The sequence below is a fragment of the Suncus etruscus genome, chromosome 1, assembly GCF_024139225.1.
Source record: "Suncus etruscus isolate mSunEtr1 chromosome 1, mSunEtr1.pri.cur, whole genome shotgun sequence".
NCBI lineage: Eukaryota > Metazoa > Chordata > Mammalia > Eulipotyphla > Soricidae > Suncus > Suncus etruscus.
The window spans coordinates 168,524,344-168,547,774 of NC_064848.1; the positions used below are offsets into that span (position 1 = coordinate 168,524,344).

Below are 23,431 nucleotides of genomic sequence, written 5' to 3' on the forward strand. Positions count from 1 at the left end.
ATGGTCCCCCGTGCCTGCCAGGAGCTATTTCTGAGCAGACAGCCAGGAGTAACCCCTGAGCACCGCCGGGTGTGACCCAAAAACCAAAAAAACAAAATAAAAAGTGACCTGCCTCCTCATACTCTAGGATCCAAATAGCCTTGGTCCTTTCAGACCGGAGAAGTTTTTGTTTGTTTTCCTCCTCCTCCCTCTTCCTCCTCTTTCTCCTCTTTTTGCATGTGGCCGACTTGTGGCTCCTGTGTGGTCCCCTGAGACTGCCAGGAGTGATTTCTGAGCTCAGAGTCAGGAGTAACCCCTGAGCACTGCCTCCCCAAAATAAATAAATGCATCAAATCAGTCTTTCTTTGGTTTTTGGACCTAGCAAGTGGCCAACGCTGGACGGACCCGGGTTCGATCACCGACATCCCATATAGTGCCCCGAACCTGCAGGAGCGACTTCTGAGCGCTGCCAGGTATGGCCCCCAAACCAAACCAAACCAAACCAAAACTAAACTAAAAACCCCAAACACACACACACACACACACACACACACACACACACACACACACACACACACACACATACACAGACATGTCTAAGCAGGACAGGCTCTGTGCCACAGTAAGGTGCCACAGCAAGGTTTCCTGGGAAGTCCAAGCTGGGAGATGTGGACAAGCTGCAGAGTTTAGAGGCCCAGGAAGGGACGGTCGTATACATTTATCACATATCACAAGTATAAGACGACCCCCCCCCCTAATTTTACCCTAAAAACTGGGAAAACTTAGTGACTCGAGTATAAGCCGAGGTGGAAAATGCAGCAGCCACTGGTAAATTTCAAAAACAAAACATATACCCAAAACAATTACAATAATTGAGGAATCAGTAGGTTAAATGTTTTTCAATATTTATTGCTAAAGAAAACTGTAAACGAGCAAGGATAACTTTAAAACTTTAAATAAAGTGCAGAAAACCGTAGCTTAACAGGTAATCAAACTAAATCACAAAGGTTAAAATCCTTCAAAACTGGATTCCTCCACCTCCTCATCTATATGTCCAAACAGACCTTCAGCTGTATCTGATGTGAGGGTATCAGCATAGACATTGTCATCATCACTGAGTTCTCAGATATCATCATCACTGCTGTCGGTCTCCTCCAAAGCGCAGAATATTGTGGGTTAAAGAGTTCAGTGGCATCCAGTTCAGTGCAGCCGCCTACCTCTTCAGCTCAGCCACGACTTGTGAACTGAGTTGAAGCATCACCCCCTCCAGCAGACTGCAGAAGACGACTGGAAACTGCGTGCATTTGATTCTGTGTGCTCACACGGAATCAAATAACCTATATGACCTGAGTATAAGTGAGTTTTGTGCTGGAAAAACTCAGCTTATACTCGAGTATATAGGTACTTCAAGACCCCTCTGTCAAATGTGGAAAAACCTTTCCTGTGTTGAACCTTAATGGTTTTTCTTTTCTTTTCTTTTCTTTTTTTTTTTTGAGGGGGGTTCATTTTATTGTGCTCTCTGTCTTGGTTTTTGGGCCACACCCAGTGGTGCTCAGGGGTTACTCCTGGCTGTCTGCTCAGAAATAGCTCTTGGCAGGCACGGGGGACCATATGGGACACTGGGATTCGAACCAACCACCTTTGGTCCTGGATCGGCTGCTTGCAAGGCAAATGCTGCTGTACTATCTCTCTGGGCCCATATTGTGCTCTCTTGTCTTGGCTCTGCACTCAGGAATTACTCCTGGTGGTGCTTGGGAGACAATATGGGATGCCAGGGCTAGAAGTCAGGTCCACAGCATACAAAACAAATGCCCTCTCTTCTGTATTATCCCTTCTGCCTTGAGACCCAGTTTTGGGGAAAAATACATAGATGGTTCTTGCCTCAGAAAGACCCCAGCTGGTGAGGAAGAGACTCAGCGTGTCCTGGGAGGGTTCCGAGTTTGTTAGAAGGTTAAGTTTCAAGGATTTCTGAACCAACCTCTCTTAAGGACAGGATATCTGCCTAGTTGGGGGGTGGGACACAGAGTCCACGGACTCATAAAACACTTAGCTTTCTGAAAAGAAAGGACACATTCAGCCAGGGAAGGCAGTTGGAAGAGGAATTCTCCGCTTTTCCTCTATCTCTCCTTACTCCCTCTAGAAGGGCATTTCTGGAAGTGTCCAGTTGGTCCCAGATTCGAGCAGCTGCTTTTTGTGTCCAGGTCTGTCAGCATCTCAGCTGTCACCCTGCTCCCAAAATAGCAATGCTGGTGAGGGGGCAGGGGCAGGATCCTTTAACCAGGGGAGACAGAGAAGGATCATTATAATGTGCAAAGGGAGGAGAGTCTGCAGGAGAAGGGCGTGTTTTTGTCCCTTTTAGACCTTTCTCTCTCTCTGCGGGGTGTAAACGCCTGTGTCCCAGAGAGGGGGTGGTGGGTCAAAGCTGGCCAGCTCCTTCTTGTGGTAATGAGTGTGTAGAGGGGTAGGGCCCAGAGTGTTAGTGATAGACTCCAGAAACACCTGCCACTGTGGCCAAATATGGTGTGGAGCGGGGGCAGGGTTGATAAAGTTCCTGGTGTGGGTTTTAGGAGGGGCTGGACTGGCTGTGGGTCACCCAGACTGGAGCAGCAGGGCTACAGCAGACAGGACAGTGCTGTCCTCACGAGAAAGTGAGCCAGGGTGTGCATGCATGGGTCCCGTGGACTTAGAGGAGGGTGGGTGCTGAGATGATCCATAGAAGGGAACAACCTTTTGGGAGGGAAAGATTCCCTAGCACCTCAGGAGCAAGCCTGAGGCTCCTCTCCACTGGGATCCTGCTCTGAGCTAATGTGGATGCTTTTCTTTTCTTTTTTTTTTTTTTTGGGGGGGGGGTCACACCCGGCAGTGCTCAAGGGTTGCTCCTGGCTCCAAGCTCAGAAATCACTCCTGGCACACTCGTGGAACCATACTGGATGCCGGGATTTGAACCAATGACCTTCTGGATGCAAGGCAAATGCCTTACCTCCATTCTATCTCTCTGGCCCCTAATGTGGATGCTTTTCACCGTGATGGATTTGGGGTGATCTGGGTGGGTCCCCTCCAGGCAGCTTCTTCACTTTCCATCCTGGGTGGGGACTCAGGGCCGAGCTGGTCTGTCCCCACAGATGGCAGAGGCTGAGGCTGTGCAGCTGAAGGAAGAAGGGAACAGGTTCTTCCAGGAGCAGGATTACAAGGCCGCAGCTCGGAGCTATGGCCAGGCCCTGAAGCTCACCAAGGACAAGGCACTGCTGGCCACACTCTACAGGAACCGGGCAGCCTGTGGCCTGAAAACGGTGTGGGGCTGTGGCTGTGAGGGATGGGGGTGCTGGAGGTTGGGGTGTCTTCCTCACCGCGTGGCCTCAGGGCCCCTCACCTGGAACTCTCTGATCTGTCCTTGTCTCCCACTGCTTTCCTGGCTGCCCCCTGAACCTTCCAGGGGAGACAGAGAACCCCCCCCCGATGGGATCAACCTGATGCACTGAGGCTTTTTAGACTTTCACCCCCAAAGCAGTTGGGAGACAGCTGTGGTGGTTGCATTGCAGACAGCAAGCAGCAGACAGCAAGTGCCAGGCTCCCACTTGCCCCATATCTCTAAGGTCTTCACTTCACAGTAGAGCTCAGTTTCCATCTTGGGTTTGCATCATGTCAAAGTTTGTCCACTTTTCCATGCCCAGCTAGGACTGATCCCTTGGGATGGTACCCCCAAGTCCTTCCTCCTTGCCTCTGGAATTACTCTGAACAAGGTGCTCTGGGCCTGTGTTAATCGAGTTTCCTTCTTCCCTATTTCTCAGGAGAGCTATGTTCAGGCGGCTTCTGATGCTTCAAGAGGTGAGTCCCCCTTTCCCTAAACTTTGTTCTCTCCCTTCTCCCTCCTACTTCAGTGTTTCAGTTAGAACTTAGATGTCTGCTGGACCTTAAAAGTGTTAGGGTTGGTTTCCTTTTTTGTGTGTGTTCTGACCATAACTTGGTGATGCTCAGGGATTACTCCTGGCTCTCCATTTAGGAATCACTCCTGGTGGTGCTAGGGGGCTATATGAGATGCTGGGAATCGAACCTGGGTCAGCAGCTTGCAAGGCAAGTGCTCTATCCATTGTGCTGTCTGGCTCCACAATTTCTTTTCTTAAAAAGGGTGATTCCAGGAGGGGGGAAAGCTGAGAGGGAAAAAAAAAAAAGGTGATTCCGGGGCCGGAGAGATAGCATGGAGGTAAGGCGTTTGCCTTTCATGCAGAAGGTCATCGGTTCGAATCCCGGTGCCCCATATGGTCCCCTGTGCCTGCCAGGAGCAATTTCTGAGCCTGGAGCCAGGACTTTCCTCTGAGCACTGCCGGGTGTGACCCAAAAACCACACACAAAAAAAAATTTAAAAAAAGGTGATTCCGGGGCCGGAGAGGTGGCGCTAGAGGTAAGGTGCCTGCCTTGCCTGCGCTAGCCTAGGATGGACCGTGGTTCGATCCCCCGGTGTCCCATATGGTCCCCCAAGCCAGGAGCGACTTCTGAGCACATAGCCAGGAGTAACCCCTGAGCGTCACCGGGTGTGGCCCAAAAACCAAAAAAAAAAAAAAAGGTGATTCCAGGGCCTAGAGATAGCACATAGGGCATGGTGGTGCATGTCTTGAACCCCGCTGAACCCAAGCAGCACTCAATCCTTTCTTGGGCCTCAAATTGAACCCCCCAGGCTGGTTGATGGAGAATCGCTAGTAAGGCTCCCAGGGCCTCCTGAGCACCTCCCCTAGAAAGAAAATTTTCAAAAAACCCTTCTGTCAGGGTAGTGTCACATGATATAAAAGTTGGAATTTGGGGTCGGAGCGGTGGCTCAGGCAGTAGGGTGTTTGTTTGCCTTGCACCCACTGACCTATGATGGATTGTAGTTTGATTCCCCAAGCCAGGGGAGATTTCTGAGTGCATAGCCAGGAGTAACCCCTGAGCATCACCGGGTGTGGCCCAAAATAAAATAAAAATAAAACAAACCATATAAATAAAAGTTGGGATTTGCCTAAGCTATGTATCTTCTGAGTGCACTCCAAAAATATGAAGGCTTCTGAGGAAAGGAGAGAGGCTGACCTGGGGAGGTCAGCATTGGAAATGGAGTACCCCCTTTTCTCAGGAATTGAGTTGAAGTGCATGATTGAAATGGGAAAGTGGGCCCGGAGAGATAGCACAGCGGTGTTTGCCTTGCAAGCAGCCAATCCAGGACCAAAGGTGGTTGGTTCGAATCCCAGTGTCCCATATGGTACCCCGTGCCTGCCAGGAGCTATTTCTGAGCACACAGCCAGGAGTAACCCCTGAGCACTGCTGGGTGTGACCCAAGAACCAAAAAAAAAAAAAAAAGAAATGGAAAAGTGTCTCTCAGCCACGTCTCAAGGGTCAGCATGAGAGGAATCATTCACCCAACCTCCTTTGCACAGGCCTGGAAGGGAAGGGGTCTCAACTAGATATCATCCTTTTATTTTATTATGAAATATTTTTATTAATTTATTTGGAGTTTTTGCAGCCACCGGGCATTGCTCAGAGCTTACTCCTGGTTTTGTACCCTCGGATCACTCTTAGTGGTTTTATATGTGATTCTGAGGATTTGAACTGGGGTTGGCCTGTACAAGGCAAACCCTTTCCCCACTGTCCTATCTCTCCGACCCTCTTGGGAGAATCAAGGCAGTCAGAGGGTGTTCAGAAGGGCAATGAGCCTCAGAAAGTGTAGAGAAGTATTTAACCTGGAGCAGTGGTGGGAGGGAGGTAGGGAGGGTGCCTTCAAACCACTAAGACTGTTCAAGGATGAGAATGTGTTTTATCCCGGAGGTTCCATACTCAGATTAGAGAGACCATTAGCAGCATGGCTCCAGCTAACAAGGTGGAAGGATTTTCTGGAATAGGGTGCCTGGGGAAGGGGAGTCCCTGCCATGGTGGGGGGGGGGTGCAAAACACTTTTGGATGTGGATGGCAGGGGTCCTCTAGTGGGCAAGAGTAGAAGAAATAATGATCCTTCCACCTCCAGGCCTTGAGTCTCGCTTTCACCCTCATCCAGGGAACAGTAGCTGGAGTCAGAGAGTCCCAGAATGACTCCTCTCCAAGGTCTACTTAGGGGTTGAGGTGGGGTAGGGAAGGGAGAAAAGGGGGGTTCAGTCCTGCCCCCAGAGGTTCTGCCTGCTTCCCTTCCTAGCCATCGACATCAACTCTTCGGACATCAAGGCTCTGTATAGGCGGTGCCAGGCGCTGGAGCATCTGGGGAAGCTGGACCAGGCCTTCAAGGATGTGCAGCGCTGTGCCACCCTTGAGCCACGAAACCAGAGCTTCCAGGAGACACTGAGGAGGCTCAACACCAGCATCCAGGAAAAGGTGAGATGGGCCCCTCCCCACAAACCTGGACCATCTCTACCCACTTCCAGGAGGGTCATGTGGAGGGGGAATATCAGGGACCAGTGGAATGGACCCCCACATGCCTTGAGACAAGTAGGTATGACACAGGCAGGCATTATGGAATCACCAAGCAGGAGGAGACTCAGCTGAGCGTGAGCAGAGAGATCACAGGACTGTGGCAGGGTGGATGGAGCCAGACTGGGATAAAAGTCTTTCAAATTCCAGATAGAGGCTTGGAGAGATAGTACAGAGGTTAAGGTGCTTATCTTGAGCATGATCTATCCTGCTTCGATTCCCAGCACTGCACAGGGTCCCTGGAGCACTGGCAGGAGTGTTCTTTGAGCCCAGATGCAGAATTAGCTCCAAAGCACTACCTGGATATAGCTTTAACACCTTTTACCACCAAGTAAATGGAAAAACATTGTAATGTGTGTGTCTGTAGGACAATCCTGCTCCCTTCTAAAGAGAAGCCAAGGATGTGGGTAGAGAGGACAGCCAGGGGCCACTGAGGATAAGAAAGATTTTTGTTTCTTTGTTTTGGTCACATCCAGGGGTTACTCCTGGCTCTGCACTCAGAAATCTTTCCTGGCAGGCATGGGGGAACCATATGGAATGCTGGGATTCGAACCACCGTCCATCCTGGATCCACTGTGTGCAAGGCAAACTGTTGTACTATCTCTCTGGCCCCAAGAAAGTTTTTTTTGTTTGTTTGTTATTTTGGGCCACACTGGGCTGTGCTCAGTGGTTACTCCTGGTTCTGCACTCAGAAATAACTCTTGGCAGGCTCAGGGGTCCAGATGGGATGCTGGGAATCAAACCCGGGTCTGTCCTGGATCAGCCGTGTGCAAGGCAAACGACCTACCACCATGTTATTACACTTGGTTCTAAAAAGCCTTTTCTTGAAAAGTGTAATGGATGGAGCCATAGTACTGTGGGGAAAGTGATTATCTTTCACAGAGCTGACCCAAGTTCCATTGAATTATGGTCCCCTAAGACCCACTAGGAGTGATGCATGGGTGTGGAGGCAGGAGTAAGCCCCAAGCACCACTGGGTGTGAACCCCAAAACAAAGTAAAAAAAAAAAAGAGTAAAAGGGAGCTAAGATTAAAGGGGAAGAATCCAGCACTTCAGTCCAAGCTTAGTTACCAACGTTCTAGGGCCCCTGGGATGTCAGTTTCCCTCTGAAAGTGCATGAGGGTAACTGGCCACTTGGCTCCTTGCTCTAAGACTTAGTAATTCCTGAAAGGAGGGGGTAGGTCCTGGTGAGATCACAGCAGATGCAGGGTCAGGGAAAGACAGGCAAGAGTGATTGAGAGGTGAATGATGAGAAAGATCTACTAGTCCCCAAGGGTATAAATCTGGGATGGATATAGGGGAGACCATGAGTGCCCAAAATCTGAGTAGCTGGAGGCACAGGAACTGTGCAAACAGGGGTTGACAGTCAAGTTATCTCACGACTTCCTCAGAGCATTGGTCTACTGCAGTGGTCGGCAAGCCTCGGCTCGCGAGCCACCTGCGGCTTTTTACACTTTTTAATGCAGCTCTTCTGTGTGCTGGGGCGTCCGCTCCAGGAGTCAGGACTCTGCTCCTCGCCTCTGTCAGTGCGCGCCCTGTGTGGCTCTCAAAATAAACTTCAATCGTGGTTTTGGCGAGATTTGGCTCAGTTGAAAAAATAAAAGGTTGCCCACCACTGGTCTAGGGGGAAGTGTGAGGTGTCCGATTTCCACATCATGCTCTTGGTTTGCTTGACTATGTTCTTGAAAATTGCTTTCGGTTTCTGATCCTAGGCTATCTTTCTGTCTTGGTCAGTATTTGAGTGCTTAGGAGCTGATTGTATTTGAGGAACCAAAACTGGGGTGACGATCTTTTGCCTTTCCAGTCTTGTGGGACTGTGAGCAGAGCGTCAGCTTTATGGAAGAGGGGATTTTGTTCATTCTCCCACATCCAGTCTCTCCCACAGGGCCTGATGGGTAGCAGTTGTTCCATAAATATTTGTTGAATGAATGAATGAAAATGTGGGATGATGGGAGTAACCTAATAGTTACTGAGATGAACTTTATACGGAGTGATGTGAACTCTTGCTTGCCTCTTCCCAACTTCCTCCTTCTATACAGCTCCGTGTACAGTTCTCCACCGATTCCAGGGTTCAGACGATGTTTGAGATCCTCCTGAACGAAAATAGCGACGCCGATAAATTGGAGAAGGTGGGTGCTGTGCAACTAACTAGATAGCCAGTAGAGGGCGCACGCAGCACCAGTCAGGTAACTGCATGCCCAGACTGTCTGAACTAGAGGACTACACCGTAAAGGAGAATAATAAATAAATGGGAAAGGGTTCTAGCAATTTAGAAAACAATATCAGCAATTAGAAGCGGTTGCACTCCAGTCCAAGCTCAGTTAACCACTTTCTAGGGCCCCTTGAGAGGTCATTTTCCCTCTGAAAGTGCAGGAGGGCAACTGATCACAGAGACTGAGGAGAGTCTGGTTGCAGTGTTGATTCCCGCTTTGGCTAAAAGTGTTCTTCTGCTCCTTATGTATTTTTTTTGTATTGAATTGATTTTGATATTCTAAAATACTGCATGAAAACAATATACCTTTCATATTAAGGGTTTGGGTACCCAGATTTTTTATTTACATTTTTTTTTTGGTGGGGGAGGAATCTCAAGACAGTGATGGTCAGGGCTTACTCCTGGTTATGTGCTCAGGGATTACTCCTGGTGAGCTTGGAGAATAAGTGAGATGCCAGGAGTCAAGCCTGCATGCAAGGATCTGCTGCATGCAAGGCCAACACCCTACCCGCTGTATTATCTCTTCGGCCCTAGTTTTGGCTGTTTTATTTAAAAAAAATTTACTCAGTTACTTCAAGGTAAGTTTTTGTCTCTCTCTCTCTCTCTCTCTCTCTCTCTCTCTGTGTGTGTGTGTGTGTGTGTGTGTGTAAGTGAGGGCACACCCAGCAGCAGTGCTCAGGAGTTACTTATGGTTCCACACTCAGGAATCACTCCTAGTGGGGCTGGGGGACTATATAGAATAATAGGGGCTGAACCCAGGTTGGCCTCATGCAAGGCAAGAATCCTGTTCCTCAGTACTATCTGGCTGTACAAGATGAGTGCCTCTCTTTAGTTTTGACTCTGATTTAAAAAAAGTGATGCTTCAGGGCTGGAGCAATAGCACAATGGTAGGGCATTTGCCTTGCTTGCAGCTGACCCAAGAAAGACCTCAGTTTGATCCCTGGCATCTCATATGGTCCCTCAAGCCAAGAGCGATTTCTGAGTGCATAGCCAGGAATAACCCCTGAACACCACTGGGTGTGACCCAAAAACAAAAACAAAAAAAAAGTTATGCTTAAGACAATGTGCTTTTTATTTATGTATTTTGTTTTTGGGGGGTATCGAGGGGTGGGTGGTATTCTGGTGCTATTCCTGGCTCTGTGTTCAGGTGTGACTCCTGGCAGTGCTGTGTGGTGCCAGAAATGGAATTACAGTTGGTGGTGTTCCAGGCTATGCTTAACCTCTACAACCCACTGTTCCCTCACTGTTCCCCCTTTCCATTTTCAGGCAGCCAACAACCTCATTGTCCTAGGCCGGGAGGAAGCAGGGGTGGAACGGATCTTCCAGAACAATGGGGTGGCCCTGCTACTGCAGCTGGTGGACACCAAGAGGCCTGAATTGGTGCTAGCTGCAGTGCGGACCCTGTCAGGCATGTGCAGTGGCCACCGAGCGAGGGTAAGGGGCTGGTGTGGTTGGCAAAGGTGATTGTCTGCCTGAGACCTGAAGGGTGACATGGGCAGGAAACTAGATGGCATACACAGTCCCTTAATACAATGGCTAAAATCCAATGTGTCTGTGTGACCCCAGATTCAACAGAAGTTGCTTTTATCTTCTGTTTGAGCTTGAAGCGGGTCTAAGAGAAGATCAAATTATTGAGAGTATTGTGAGACAGATCTGGCAGTGCAATGTGGCCACCCTCCAAAATGGGGTTTTCCTAGACCCCCCAAATGCCCATGCTTATTTTCCTACTAAACCTCCCCAGCCTACCACCCCCACCCACTTTCTAACCTGCTTGACAGCAAGCATCGAGTGGCAGTCACCTGATTGTGTGTAACTTTTTCTGTGGGTTCAGGCCACAGCGATTCTCCACGCAGTCCGAATAGAGCGAATCTGTAGCCTCATGGCCGTGGAGAATGAGGAGATATCCCTGGCTGTCTGCAACCTGCTCCAAGCTATCATTGACTCTCTCTCTGGGGAGGACAAGCGGGAGCACCGAGGCAAGGAGGAAGCCCTGGTTCTAGGTAGGAGTCACGTTTCTGTTTGGGTTCTAGACTCACTCCTACTGTCATTGTTGATGATAAGGGTCTCGTTTTGCCTATCCCACATCTCAATAGCTCTCTGATCAGGTTAGAATTTGGTCATGTATAGTTTTGTATGTTTTTCCTTAACAGACCATGATATCAGAATTGTGCACTATTTGATATCATATGTTTTTTTTTCTTTTAACTTACATACTGGTTTTACATTAGTTTCATTCCTACATGCATGCACATATAGACTCATGCTTCTTCCTGCACATCCAGGTTCCAGGCAACATTTTATTTATTTTTATTTTAAAAGCCTTTAAGGAAAATGCATCACATAGCTGACATAGCTGATCATAACACATTTATTTCCAGGTAAGTGAAAGCAAAGTTATTAAAAATTATAGAAACAAAGAAAATAAAATTGGAAAGAAAAGTTATAATAAAGGAAAAGTACAGTAGCAAGCACATTTGTGAAAATTATTGTAGCTCAAATGAAGTCATTAATACAATGGCAGAAGGTCTAGTAAGCTCTTGTTAGCTGTCCATTCTGTTAAATTGGTGTGTTCCTATAGGGATGACAGCATCAAACAAATGAAGTTGTCCAGAAATTCTAAGCACTGGGGCCTGCTGTAGGGCGTCTGCCTTGCATGCACTAACCAAGGATGGACCACGGTTCGATCCCAGGTGTCTCATATGGTCCCCCAAGCCAGGAGGGATTTCAGAGCACATAGCCAGGAGTAACCCCTGAGCATCAAGAGGAAGATATGGGGATGGTGACAGTGCCCCTGCTTGCTTCAAAAAGCTCTGATGATATCAGCCCCCAAATCAGCATAACTGAAGTATGGTCAGATTGGTGTCCCTGAAGGGAATCATAGAGGGTCAGTGATGAGGCAGGGCCAGGAGGGAAACAGGAATTCTGAAAGATAGAGGCACCAGACACGGCTTTGGCAGGATGGGAGCTTGGCTCATCCTCTCCTCCTGAGATGACCAGCTTTCTGCTGCATGGGCTAGTGTAGTCATAATCTTTCACAGCTCAGTTTACATCTCATTTGAAAAAAAGTCTATGGAGCTGGTTTGGTTCTAACTTAAGATTTTATTTTTTTTATTTTTGGGGCGTGGGTTGCACTTAGCTATGCACTCAGTAGCTGGGGGTTACTCCCAGTTCTGTTTGGGGAAGGGTTACTTTTGGAGAGCACAGGAGACCATGTGGTGCTAGAGTGGAATCAGGACAGGTAGTATGCAAGATAAATACCTTAGCCTCTGAACTCTTTCTCTAGGTCACTGGATATCATTTTAGAAGATCCTTCTCTTCCAAGGCTCACTCACAGAAAAATGCAAATGCTTTTACATAGTTTTATCACCTTCCATTGTATGGCTGTATCATAAATCATCAACCTGCCCTGTATTATTGGAGATTTAAATGGCTTCTAATTTCATTGCCTCTATAAAACACTTGAGTAGCCATTCTTTACATAAATCTATGCTTGCATTTGTAATAATTTATTAGGAACAATTCCTAGAGGTGGGAGAAATCAACTCAGTGGTTGTGAAGGTCAATGGCTATGAAGCAATTAAACATTTTTTTAATCTCACATTCAAATTCCTTTATGAAAAGGTACATCAACTTGTGCTCTTACCAAGTGATGATAAGAACCTCAAATTATTTTCAGCATATTTTAACACCATTTCTTTTTTTGGTGGCACACACAGCAATATTCAAGGTTTATCTCTGGCAAGATTAGGGGACCATATATAGTGCTGGAAACTCAAATCAGAGGCAAGTAATTAAGAGTCTGTATTAGCTCTCTGGCCCTTCTAATAATAATAATAATAATAATAGTATTATTATTATTATTTTGGCTTTTGGGTCACAACTGGCAGTGCTCAGGGGTTACTCCTGACACTACTCTCAGAAATCGCTCCTGGCAGGCTTGGGGGACCATATGGGATGCCGGGATTTGAACCACTGTCCTTCTGCATGCAAGGCAAATGCCCTACTTCCATGCTATCTATCTGGCCCCTATTATTATTATTATTATTATTATTATTATTATTATTATTATTATTATTATTGAGTTTTGGACCACACCCAATGGTGTTCAGGGGTTATGCCTAGCTCTGTGCTCAGAAATCGTTCCTGGCAAGCTCGGGGACTAGATGGTCTGTCCTGGGTTGGCTGTTGCAAGGCAAACACCCTACTGCTATGCTATCACTTCAGCCCCGTAATAATATAATTATTATTAACGACATTTTCCTAGTTACCAGGTAAAATTTATCTTGTCTGGTGTATAAAGTACAGGAGGTAAGGCTCTTGCCTTGTATGCAGGGCCCCTCTTTTGATTATTCTTAAATTCAAGTAGTTCTGTTGCATTTCTGAGCCCATACATGATGATGGTTATATAAAAATGCTGGCCATGGCATATTGGTCTTTCTTCTGTGGCTTCTCTGTTTTTGTTTAGGGACTATACCCAGTGGTAGTCAGTGACTAATTGGGTTTGTTGTTTGGAGTCTCTCCAGGGGCAGCTCAGGGGACCATGGAGTGACAGGGATCAAATCTGAGCCTCCTGCATACAAAACATGTGTACTCAACCCTTTAAACCATCTCCCCAACCCTCCTTGTGCCCCCTCTGGCTGGTAGCAGAGTTCCTTTAAAACATGACTACTAGGGGCTGGAGAGATAGCATGGAGGTAGGGTGTTTGCCTTGCATGCAGAAGGATGGTGGTTCAAATCCCGGCATCCATATGGTCCCCTGAGCCTGCCAGGAGCGATTTCTGAATGTAGAGCCAGGAGTAACCCCTGAGAGCTGCCAGGTGTGACCTAAAAACAAAAAATAAAAAAACGTGGGGCCGGGCGGTGGCGCTGGAGGTAAGGTGCCTGCCTTACTTGCGCTAGCCTAGGACGGACCGCGGTTCGATCCCCCGGCGTCCCATATGGTCCCCCAAGCCAGGAGCGACTTCTGAGCGCATAGCCAGGAGTAACCCCTGAGCGTCACCGGGTGTGGCCCAAAAACCAAAAATAAAATAAAATAAAATAAAATAAAATAAAATAAAATAAAATAAAATAAAATAAAAAAACGTGACTACTAAGGGCTAGGGTAATAGTACAATATGGAGGGCATTTGCCTCGCACACAGCTGACCTGGGGCCTATCCTTGGCACACCATACGGTCCTCAGAGCATACTTCCTGCAGTAGTAATTACTGAGTACAGAGCCACTTTTCAGTATCATTGGGTATGGCTCCAAAACAAAACAACTATTGCAACCATATTCTAAATGAATTAGCCTCAAAATGCAAGTGCTTTTTTGAAATTAATTTCTTTAGCATAACACTATGATTTTCCAAGTTGTTTATAATACATTTGTTCCAGGCATTAAATGTTCAAATGTCAACCCAACACTAGTGTAATCTCTCCACCAGTGTCCGCAGTTTCCCACTTACCACCTCAGCCTGTCCTCTTGCAGGTACAAAAAAGTTACTTCATATCGCTTGTTTTTTTTTTTTTTTTTTTTTTTTTTTTTTTTTTTTTTGTGGTTTTTGGGTCACACCAGGCAGTGCTCAGGGGTTATTCCTGGCTCCAGGCTCAGAAATTGCTCCTGGCAGGCACGGGGGACCATATGGGACGCCAGGATTCGAACCGATGACCTCCTACATGAAAGGCAAACGCCTTACCTCCATGCTATCTCTCTGGCCCCTCATATCGCTTGTTACAACACAAAGACAAATGATATTATAAAACTCAGATCAGTAAGGGTCAATTTAAAATAATTGTGTTATATATCAATGACATTTCTACAGCCATAGTCTGAAGATTTACTGGCCTGTGGTTGATGCTAGGTGAGCCTTCTTTATTACTATTTAGGCTCACTGAGCTTAGTGATCTTCTATGTAACTTTCTCCTCAAATTTATTGTGATTCTACTGGGCTGACATTACTATGAAATTTGGGGTGTTGGCTATAAGGTTCAGGTTCTATAGACCTGGACTATATTTGGTGGCTTGAAAGTTTGATAAGGTTTAGTTGTGAAGCTGGGCCTGCTTTGGTATCAGATGGAAAAGGGAATCTGCCCCCACCCATTCTGAGAATACCTCAGAGTTTTTAGCTTGTCATCTGGTCTCACCTGAGACTTGCTTATTCTATTTGAATTCAGTCATGGAGATGGGCCATTTATGTCCAAGGGTATTGAGTGTGCAATTGCTTTTGTTGTTGTTTGTCTTAGGACCACACCCAGCAGTGCTCAGGGGCTTCTCCCAGCATGGGAGGTTGCTCTGAGAAGTGGTGGGGGATCATGTGGTGCCAAGGATCAACCCTACATGCAAAGGGGTTCTTATTATGTAGTGCTTTTTTGTTTGTTTGGAGGCTATATTTGGCAGTGCTCAGGGCTTATTACTGACTTTGTGCTCAGGTGCCCATATGAGATGCCAAGGATCAAACCTGGGTTGGCCGAGTGCAAAGCAAGTTCTTTACCTGCTATATTATCTCTCGGAACATGATGCTCTCCAGGTTTATCCATGTATAAACAAATTTCATGACTTCATTTTTTTCTAACAGCTGCATAATATTCAATGGTGCAGGTGTATTATAGATTTTTTATTCACTTATCTGTTCTCAGACACTCAAAAACTAATTAAAATATTAAACAGAAAATATAACTACACAGAGGCCTGGAGAGAGAGCACAATGGGCTGAGTGCATATTCTGCTTGCAGGAAGCTTGGCTTTGACTTTCTGACCCTGAATAGTCCCCTAAGAATTCCCAGATGTTGTATTCAGAGCAATAGCACAGTGGTAGGGCTTTTGCTTGCATGCAGCCAACCCAGGACAGATCCCATATGATCTCCCGAGCCTGCCAGAATGATTTCTGAGTGCAGAGCCAGGTGTGACCCTGAACGCCACCAGGTGTGACCCATAACCAAAAACCAAAAACCAAAAAAAAAAAAAAAAAAAAAGGAATTCCCAGATGCAATCTCTGAGTACAGAGCTAAGTATAGTCTCTGAGCATCACAAGACGTGTCCCCCAAACAAAAGCAAAAACCTCTCACCAAATTCATGAAGAATTCTTGCTCATTATTGGGAGTAAAAAACTTTCTGAGGGGTGTAGAGTGGTGGTGCAAGTGGTAGGGCATTTGCCTAGGATAGACCACAGTTTGATCTCCTGGCATCACATATAGTCCCCAAGCCAGGAGCAATTTCTGAGCGCATAGCCAGGACTAATCCCTGAGCATCATCGGGTGTGGTTCCCCCCCAAAAAAAAAACTTTCTGAGAATCATAGTTGTTCCAAAATGCACCATGTTCTGGGAGATGGCAGTCATCAGAGACACTGAAGATCCCCTGGAGGGTTTTCTTCCTTTTGGGGGCAAAGATGAGGCATGCTCTAATTTCAGAAAGTTCTGAGGTCCAGAAAGCAGAATACTTTATCATCTTGTGTCCTTGGAGAAGCCCCTGCCATTCCTGTCCTCTCCACTTACCAGGTGTCTCCTTCCTCAGATACCAAGAAGGACCTGAAGCAGATCACTAGCCACCTGCTGGACATGCTGGTCAGTAAGAAGGTTTCTGGCCAGGGCAGGGACCAGGCCCTGAATCTGCTCAATAAGAACGTGCCCAGGAAAGACCTCACTGTTCATGACAACTCTCGAACCATCTATGTTGTGGATAATGGTGAGTGGGGAAATTGGGGACTTATTGCAGATAATAAGCAGAAAGTGGAAGAGGCATAGCTTTTTTTTTTTTTTTTTTTTGCGGGGTGGTTGTGCCACCCAGGAGTACTCAGAAGTTACTCTGGCTCTTATCTCAGGAATTACTCCAGACAGACTTGGGGGAACTATATGGGATGCTGCGGATCCACATGGGTCAGCTGCATGCAAGGCAAACACTCTTCCAGTCATGTTGTTGCTCTGTCCTGAGGCATAGTTCTTGTCGGGGATAAAATTTCAAGTGAAAAGTCAGGATCAGACATGAGGATTCACTCACGGTGAAGATTGTAGATTGAGGGTCTAAATTCAGGGATTGAACACATCTGGAAACTATTCTCTCCCCCAGCAGCCACAAAACATATGAATGCAGATATTTACCTAACAAATGGAAGAGTGTTACAGAAAAACAGAATTCTGCACCCAGGAGAACAATTATTCAAGACTCCTGGTGGGCAGAATGCTTTCCAGGCCTCTGGAAGGGAGAGATAACACCAGGTGTGCTTTGTATAAAATACAGAAAGAATGTTCTAGCAGAAAACCACTCCATTACCTTCTTCCAAAATTAGCTCATTTGATTACTCAGGAATCATGCCTGTAGCTTCATAATCTGCTATATCAAATTATTCCATAGGTTTAAGGAGATAGAGCTCTTATTCAAAAAGGCTCAAATGAGCTTTACCAGGATGAAATTTATTTTCATTTGAATGTGCACTTCCTTTGTTTGTTATACACAGACCTCAGCAAACTGTATGTATAAATACTTAGAATTTACCAAAATAGGGTGAGGAGGGAGAGGAGATTTAAAAAACGAAATTTACCAAAATGTTTTCATGCTCTAGTCCCATCTCTCAAATTATTCTCCTTGATTCTGTTTCTATATGTATATATTATGAATTCTGGGTATAGATATTTTTGTTTGCACTAGAATCTAGACACAGCCAGAAATAATTTCCAAACTGAGTGTTGCCCAAAAATAAAAAACCAAAGCCAAGGGGCTGGAGAGATAGCATGGAGGTAAGGCGTTTGCCTTTCATGCAGAAGGTCATTGGTTCGAATCCCGGCATTCCATATGGTCCCCGTGCCTGCCAGGAGCAATTTCTGAGCATGGAGCCAGGAATAAGCCCTGAGCACTGCTGGGTGTGACCCAAAAACCACAAAAAACAAAAACAAAAACAAAAAAACCCAAAGCCAAAATAAAATAAATAAAAAAGAGAAGAAATAATGATAAGAAGTCACTATATAAACACAAGTTGATATATTTATTTGAACCATGATTTTCTGGGGGACTGGAGTGATGACGCAGTGGTAGGGCATTTGCCTTGCATGAAGCTGACCCAGGACTGACCACAGTTCAATCCTCTGGCATCCCATATGGTCCCTCAAGCCAGGAGTGATTTCTGAGTGCATAGCCAGGAGTAACCTCTGAGAGTCACGGGGTGTGGCCTAAAATTAAAAAAAATTCTTTTCTGGGTGACAATGAATCAGTTCTCAGCAGTTTCTACACATTAAGACCTGAAGATCTCATAGATCTAAAGTTGATCCTGTCTTATTAAGAAATCAAGGCTCCGGGGCCCGGAGAGATAACACAGAAGAGTTTGCCTTGCAAGCAGCCGATCCAGGACCAAAGGTGGTTTGGTTTGAATCCCGGTGTCCCATGTGGTCCCCCGTGCCTGCCAGGAGCTATTTCTGAGCAACAGCCAGAAGTATCCCCTGAGCACTGCCGGGTGTGGTCCAAAAACAAACAAACAAACAAACAAAGAAATCAAGGCTCCAGGGAAGAAAGGACAATAGTATTGGAGGAGGAGAAATATGAGCCCAGTAACAGTACTGCAGCTGGGCTCGAACCTCTGAGATCAGCTGGTCTTGACTTGGTAAATGTGACACAGGAGGCTCCAATAGGAGGCAAATCATCTGGGCAGAGTCAAGTACAGAAATTGTCTCTCTGGGCCCTGGTCTCACGCCCTTGATACTGGCAAAGTCACCCTGGCTGCCTAGGGGCAGGCCAGGGAAAAGATGGCACTAAGGTTGGAGAAGCTGAGGACAGAGCCCAGCAGGGACATCCTGCTCTTCTGCAGGTCTGAGGAAGATCCTGAAGGTGGTAGGGCAGGTCCCTGACCTGCCATCCTGCTTGCCCCTGACGGACAATACCCGGATGCTGGCCTCCATCCTCATCAACAAGCTCTATGACGACCTGCGATGTGACCCAGAGCGTGATCACTTCCGAAAGATCTGTGAGGAGTACATCACGTAAGAGTCTACTTTTATGTTCATTTGGGGGCCACCTATGGCAGTACTCAGGGCTTACTGCTGGCTCTGCACTCAGGAATTTCCTAGGTGGGGCCCAGGAAACCATATAAGATGCCAAGGATTGGACCTGGGTTGGCCAAGTACCAGGCAAATACCTTAAATTCTGTCCTATCTGTCCAGCCTCACGATTCTGTATTAGTTATTGACAGCATAGGACCACTCACTCCCAGCCCTGCCCTACCCCTAGCACCAGTCACTGATTAGATCTCAATAGGGAAGGAACTGGGGAGCACTTTGGCTGGGTGGCTAAACTTTCCAGAGGCAGAGGCTTTATGATGATGGGCTTGTAGTCCCAGACCTTCTGTTCTTCTCCTGCTCAACAGGTGTTGTTTCCAAGAGCTTTTCTCCAGTGAACTTCCTACTGTTAATCCCATTACAGAGAGTATTTGTTTTGGATTGGGGTGGGGGACACACACAATTCATGACTTATTGTTTATTTATCTTCTCTGTAACTCAGAGACACGGTAGTCTTAGATTAAGGAGCCAAGGCTCAGAAAAATGCTGTGCATTGCCCGGGGAGTACAGCATATGAGTGAATGATGAATACAGACTCCAGATTTGTCAGCCTCCAAACCTCCCTCGAGTTCAATGTACCTGATTCCCTTACCCTCTTTTTTAGGGGCAAGTTTGACCCGCAAAATATGGACAAGAATGTAAGTGCCATCCAGACAGTATCAGGGATCCTGCAGGGCCCCTTTGATCTCGGTAATCAACTGCTGGGGCTGAAAGGAGTGATGGAGATGATGGTGGCCCTGTGTGGCTCCGAGCGGGAGGCGGATCAGCTGGTGGCTGTGGAGGCCCTCATCCATGCCTCCACCAAGCTCAGTCGTGCCACCTTCATCATCACGAATGGTGTGACCCTGCTCAAACAGATCTATAAGACTACCAAGAACGAGAAGATCAAGATCCGAACACTGGTGGTGAGTTGCTCTGTTGGAGGTACCATACCAGGTACCAGGGACCCCTGGAGGACCCTCAAAGTGGTGAGATGGCAGCAGGCCAGACCATAGAATTGGAATAAAATGAAGGTGACTGACCTTTGCCTCTGTGCTCCACTGACGAGTTTCTGTTTAGAATATCATTTCAAAGAATACTCTGGAAGTTTCATTTGCTTTCTTCATTAGGTTCTGTATGATGCAGTTCAACCTTGTTTGCTTTTTCCATTGGGGGGGGGGGAAATTAGTTCTTTTGCTTATCAACGGTTATGATGAGGATTTGATACTTTGATCTAGGATTTGTTTTGCTTAGATCAATTAAAAAACTAATTTTAGGGGTTGGAGAGATAGTACAGGGCCTTGCATGCCAGCAACCCTAGTTCATTCCCCGTTATCACATGGTCCTTGGAGCACCATAGGTCCTGAGCTCAAAGGAACTCCAGGAGGCCCCTGAAAAGCACTGAGGTGTCCTGGATAGTCCCCTATACTTCAGGACCCTCACTACACTATATCTTGAGACTCATGCATTAAACTGTTGGTCTAGTTGATTGAGGACTGCTGAGAAGGACATTCTGGTTCCTTTGGACACTGCTTAGGCAGCCTTTCCCCCTAAAAATAGCTGAGAGATACAAAATTTCTGTAGGGTCAGAGGGTAAAGGGAAGGGTCAGGGTCAAATCCAGCTTGTGGATGTCACCCCTGGCCTAAAAGTCTCCAAGAAGCCTCTGAAGAGGTTGAGGCCTCTCAGTCCCAGTCAAGCCTTATCGATGACACCAGGATCTGTAGGTTGAACCCCAACCTGTTTACAAGATGCCTTGTCCCCTTAGTGTATCTAATCTTGCCAGTGTCCTCCCTCCACAGGGACTCTGTAAGCTCGGCTCTGCAGGCGGCACAGACTATGGCCTCAGACAGTTTGCCGAAGGGTCCACAGAGAAGCTGGCCAAGCAGTGTCGCAAGTAAGGCCCCATGCCATTCCTGCTCCTCATGGGTGGGCCCCAGCAGATCCCAGAGCCCTCATCTGCCCCTATCCACTCCCCGGGGTGGTGGGGCTCTCCAGACCAGATCTGGTGTGGTCTCAGAGCCTGTTCTCTTCTAGGTGGCTGTGTAATGCATCCATTGATACACGGACCCGACGCTGGGCCGTGGAGGGCCTGGCCTACCTCACACTAGATGCCGACGTGAAGGACGACTTCGTCCAGGACATCCCCGCTCTGCAGGCCATGTTTGAGCTAGCCAAGGTACATGCACCCCTGATTTCAGGTCAAAGAATGAAAAAGCAAGGGGTCTCCCATGGAGCCTGGGAAGCTGGGTCTCATCCTGGCTGGCTCCATCCTTTGCTCCCTATGTTAAACCACACATAAATGGGTCTTTGCCCTTATCGTTTTTTTTGTTGTTGTTGTTTTGGTTTTGGGCCATACCTGGCGATGCTCAGGGGTTGCTCATGGCTATGTGCTCAGAAATTGCTCCTGGCTTGGGGGACCATATGGGATGTGTCCAGGATTGGCCATGTAGAAGGCAAATGCCCTATCATTGTGCTCTGGCCCCTGCCCTTTATCTTTCAATGGATGCCCAGTTCCTCAGTTTCCAGGGAGGGAGATGATAATCAGGGTGTGTATGTATTTCTAGTGTTTGTGTGTGTGTGTGTGTGTGTGTGTGTGTGTGTGTGTGTGTGTGTGTGTGTTTGGGGGGCATACCCACTGATGCTCAGGAGTTACTCCTGATGGTACTCAGGAGACCATGTAGGATGCTGGGGATTGAACCCTGGTTGGCCACACTGTGCTATTGATATGGCCATGATATTTTTTCCTGAAGTCCATAGGAAGTGAGTCCTAAAAGGACCCAGAGACAGTGCCTGCCTCTTCTGGACTGTTCTTCTCTTTCTCAGCCTTTTATTTCCTTTTCTCTGTTGGTTCCTTTCATCCCTTCTCCCCACCTCCCCATAAACACACACAGGAGGCAGGAAGTATGAAAGGAACTTTCTCTTAGGTCCAGAGCCAGGACTTTGGTAAATGTACCAAGGTTCTCACTCCCACTGTTGAGGATGAGAAGTCTCTGTTCTTCCTCTGTGCCTCTTGTCCTCCTTCCAGTTGAGCCATTAGTCACTTTCCTCCCATATGACAGGCTGACCAGGAATGGTCTTAGAAGCAGAGGTGTTTTGGTCTTTTGTTTTGTTTTGTTTGTTTGTTTGTTTGTTTTTGGGTTACACCGGCCACAACGCTCAGGGGTTACTCCTGGCTCCACGCTCAGAAATAGCTCCTGGCAGGCTCAGGGACCATATGGGATTCCGGGATTCGAACTACCGTCCTTCTACATGCAAGGCAAATGCTTTACCTCCATGCTATCTTTCAGCCCCAGCAACTGTCTTATTTTTTGTTTTGTTTTTGGAACCACATCTGATGGTGCTCAGGGGCTGTGTGGTGCCAGGGGATCCAAGCCAGGCCTCCTGCATGCAAAGCAGGTGCTCCAGTCCCTTGAGCTCTCTCTCACTCTCAGCCCAGAAGCAGAGACTTGTTCTAAAATTTCCTTTCTGCTTTCTTGTCCTTCCTTCCCCACCTGATCCAGACCACTGACAAGACCATCCTGTACTCAGTAGCCACCACCCTTGTAAACTGCACCAACAGCTATGATGTCAAGGAAGTCATTCCTGAGCTGGTACAACTCGCCAAGTTCTCCAAGCAGCATGTGCCTGAGGAGCACCCTAAGGTGGGCTGGGAATAATTCAAGAGGGGGTACATGCACCTAGATCTGTGAGGAGGTGGAATGAAAGAGCTTGATTTGGGGGTGGAGGAGGTGAGAGAGGATTTGGTGAGAGTTGGATAAACTAAGTCTAGGAACTGGACTTTGATGGCACCAGGTGGGATTCAGGTCTTGTTTTCATTTGAATTTTCTATGGAGGAGGCCAGATCAGAAGAGAAAACAAATGGAGTCACAACAAACATTTTGCAGTTTGTTTTTTATTAATTTTGGACATCATACAGTTAGTTGTCTTTTATGCCTGAAAATCTTGTAATATTTGATGCTCTGATGTGGATTTTGGAACATGACTATTAGTTAGAATAATGAGAGGTGACACTAAGGATATGGAGGAGAGGGACAGAGAAGGACCAACAGAGCAATGTGTTAACTGTAGTTCCCCAAAATTGAGCACAAAATTGTAACAACATTCTAAGAACTACGAAAAGAAAAGTAATGTAATGAAAAGAAAAGTGATGTACTGAAACAAAGAAGCTTATGCTTAGATTGAGTACTTAGCATCGGGTCATATTCCTGAAGGCCAATTCAGTGACTCCCGCACCCCACTATTTACTTTCTATATGATATACATATATAAATACATATATCGTATTTTCAACTAGTAAAACTATTTTGATTTATTTGTTTTGGGGCCATACCTGTCAGTGTCAAGGGATTACTCCTGGTTCTACCCACAGAAATTCCTCCTGGAAGGTATTTAGGGACTATATGGGATGCTGGGAATAGAATACAGGTCAAGTACATGCAAGGCAAGCACTCTCCCCACTCTTGCCCCTAGACATTTTTTCTTCCTTAAATAGTCATTCCTTAGAATGTACTTTTTATTTTGGACCTAATTTTGAGAAAGATGTTTCCCACCTTGCTGTGGAATTCTTGAACATTTTTTTGTTTGTTTGTTTTTGGGTCATACCCAGCAGCACTCAGGGGTTACTCCTGGCTCTACACTCAGAAATCGCTCCTGGCAGGCTTGGGGGACCATATGGGATGCCGAGATTCAAACCTTCTGCATGCAAGGCAAATGCCTTAGCTCCATGCTATCTCTCCGGCCCCAATTCTTGAACATTTTTGCTTTTCTTCTCTCACCCACCTAATGGCCATATATTTCTTATCTTCTGCTTCTTGAAGT

General features: G+C 46.7%; 1 protein-coding gene across 3 annotated transcripts in view; it reads left to right on the forward strand.

The window, feature by feature from the left end:
- Positions 1–3,101: 3,101 nt before the first annotated feature.
- Positions 3,102–23,431, forward strand: part of UNC45B (unc-45 myosin chaperone B) — a 33,846-nt gene continuing 13,516 nt past the window's right edge. The window contains exons 1-12 of one of the 3 annotated variants that reach the window (XM_049771489.1): positions 3,102–3,269; positions 3,768–3,804; positions 6,131–6,306; positions 8,441–8,530; positions 9,880–10,047; positions 10,445–10,613; positions 16,106–16,276; positions 18,387–18,558; positions 19,238–19,538; positions 20,413–20,507; positions 20,648–20,795; positions 22,114–22,254. In XM_049771489.1, the coding sequence (XP_049627446.1) occupies positions 3,102–3,269; positions 3,768–3,804; positions 6,131–6,306; positions 8,441–8,530; positions 9,880–10,047; positions 10,445–10,613; positions 16,106–16,276; positions 18,387–18,558; positions 19,238–19,538; positions 20,413–20,507; positions 20,648–20,795; positions 22,114–22,254 (1,836 nt within the window). The remainder of the gene's footprint in view (positions 3,270–3,767; positions 3,805–6,130; positions 6,307–8,440; positions 8,531–9,879; positions 10,048–10,444; positions 10,614–16,105; positions 16,277–18,386; positions 18,559–19,237; positions 19,539–20,412; positions 20,508–20,647; positions 20,796–22,113; positions 22,255–23,431) is intronic. The other 2 variants (XM_049771491.1, XM_049771494.1) reach the window with 2 other exon arrangements.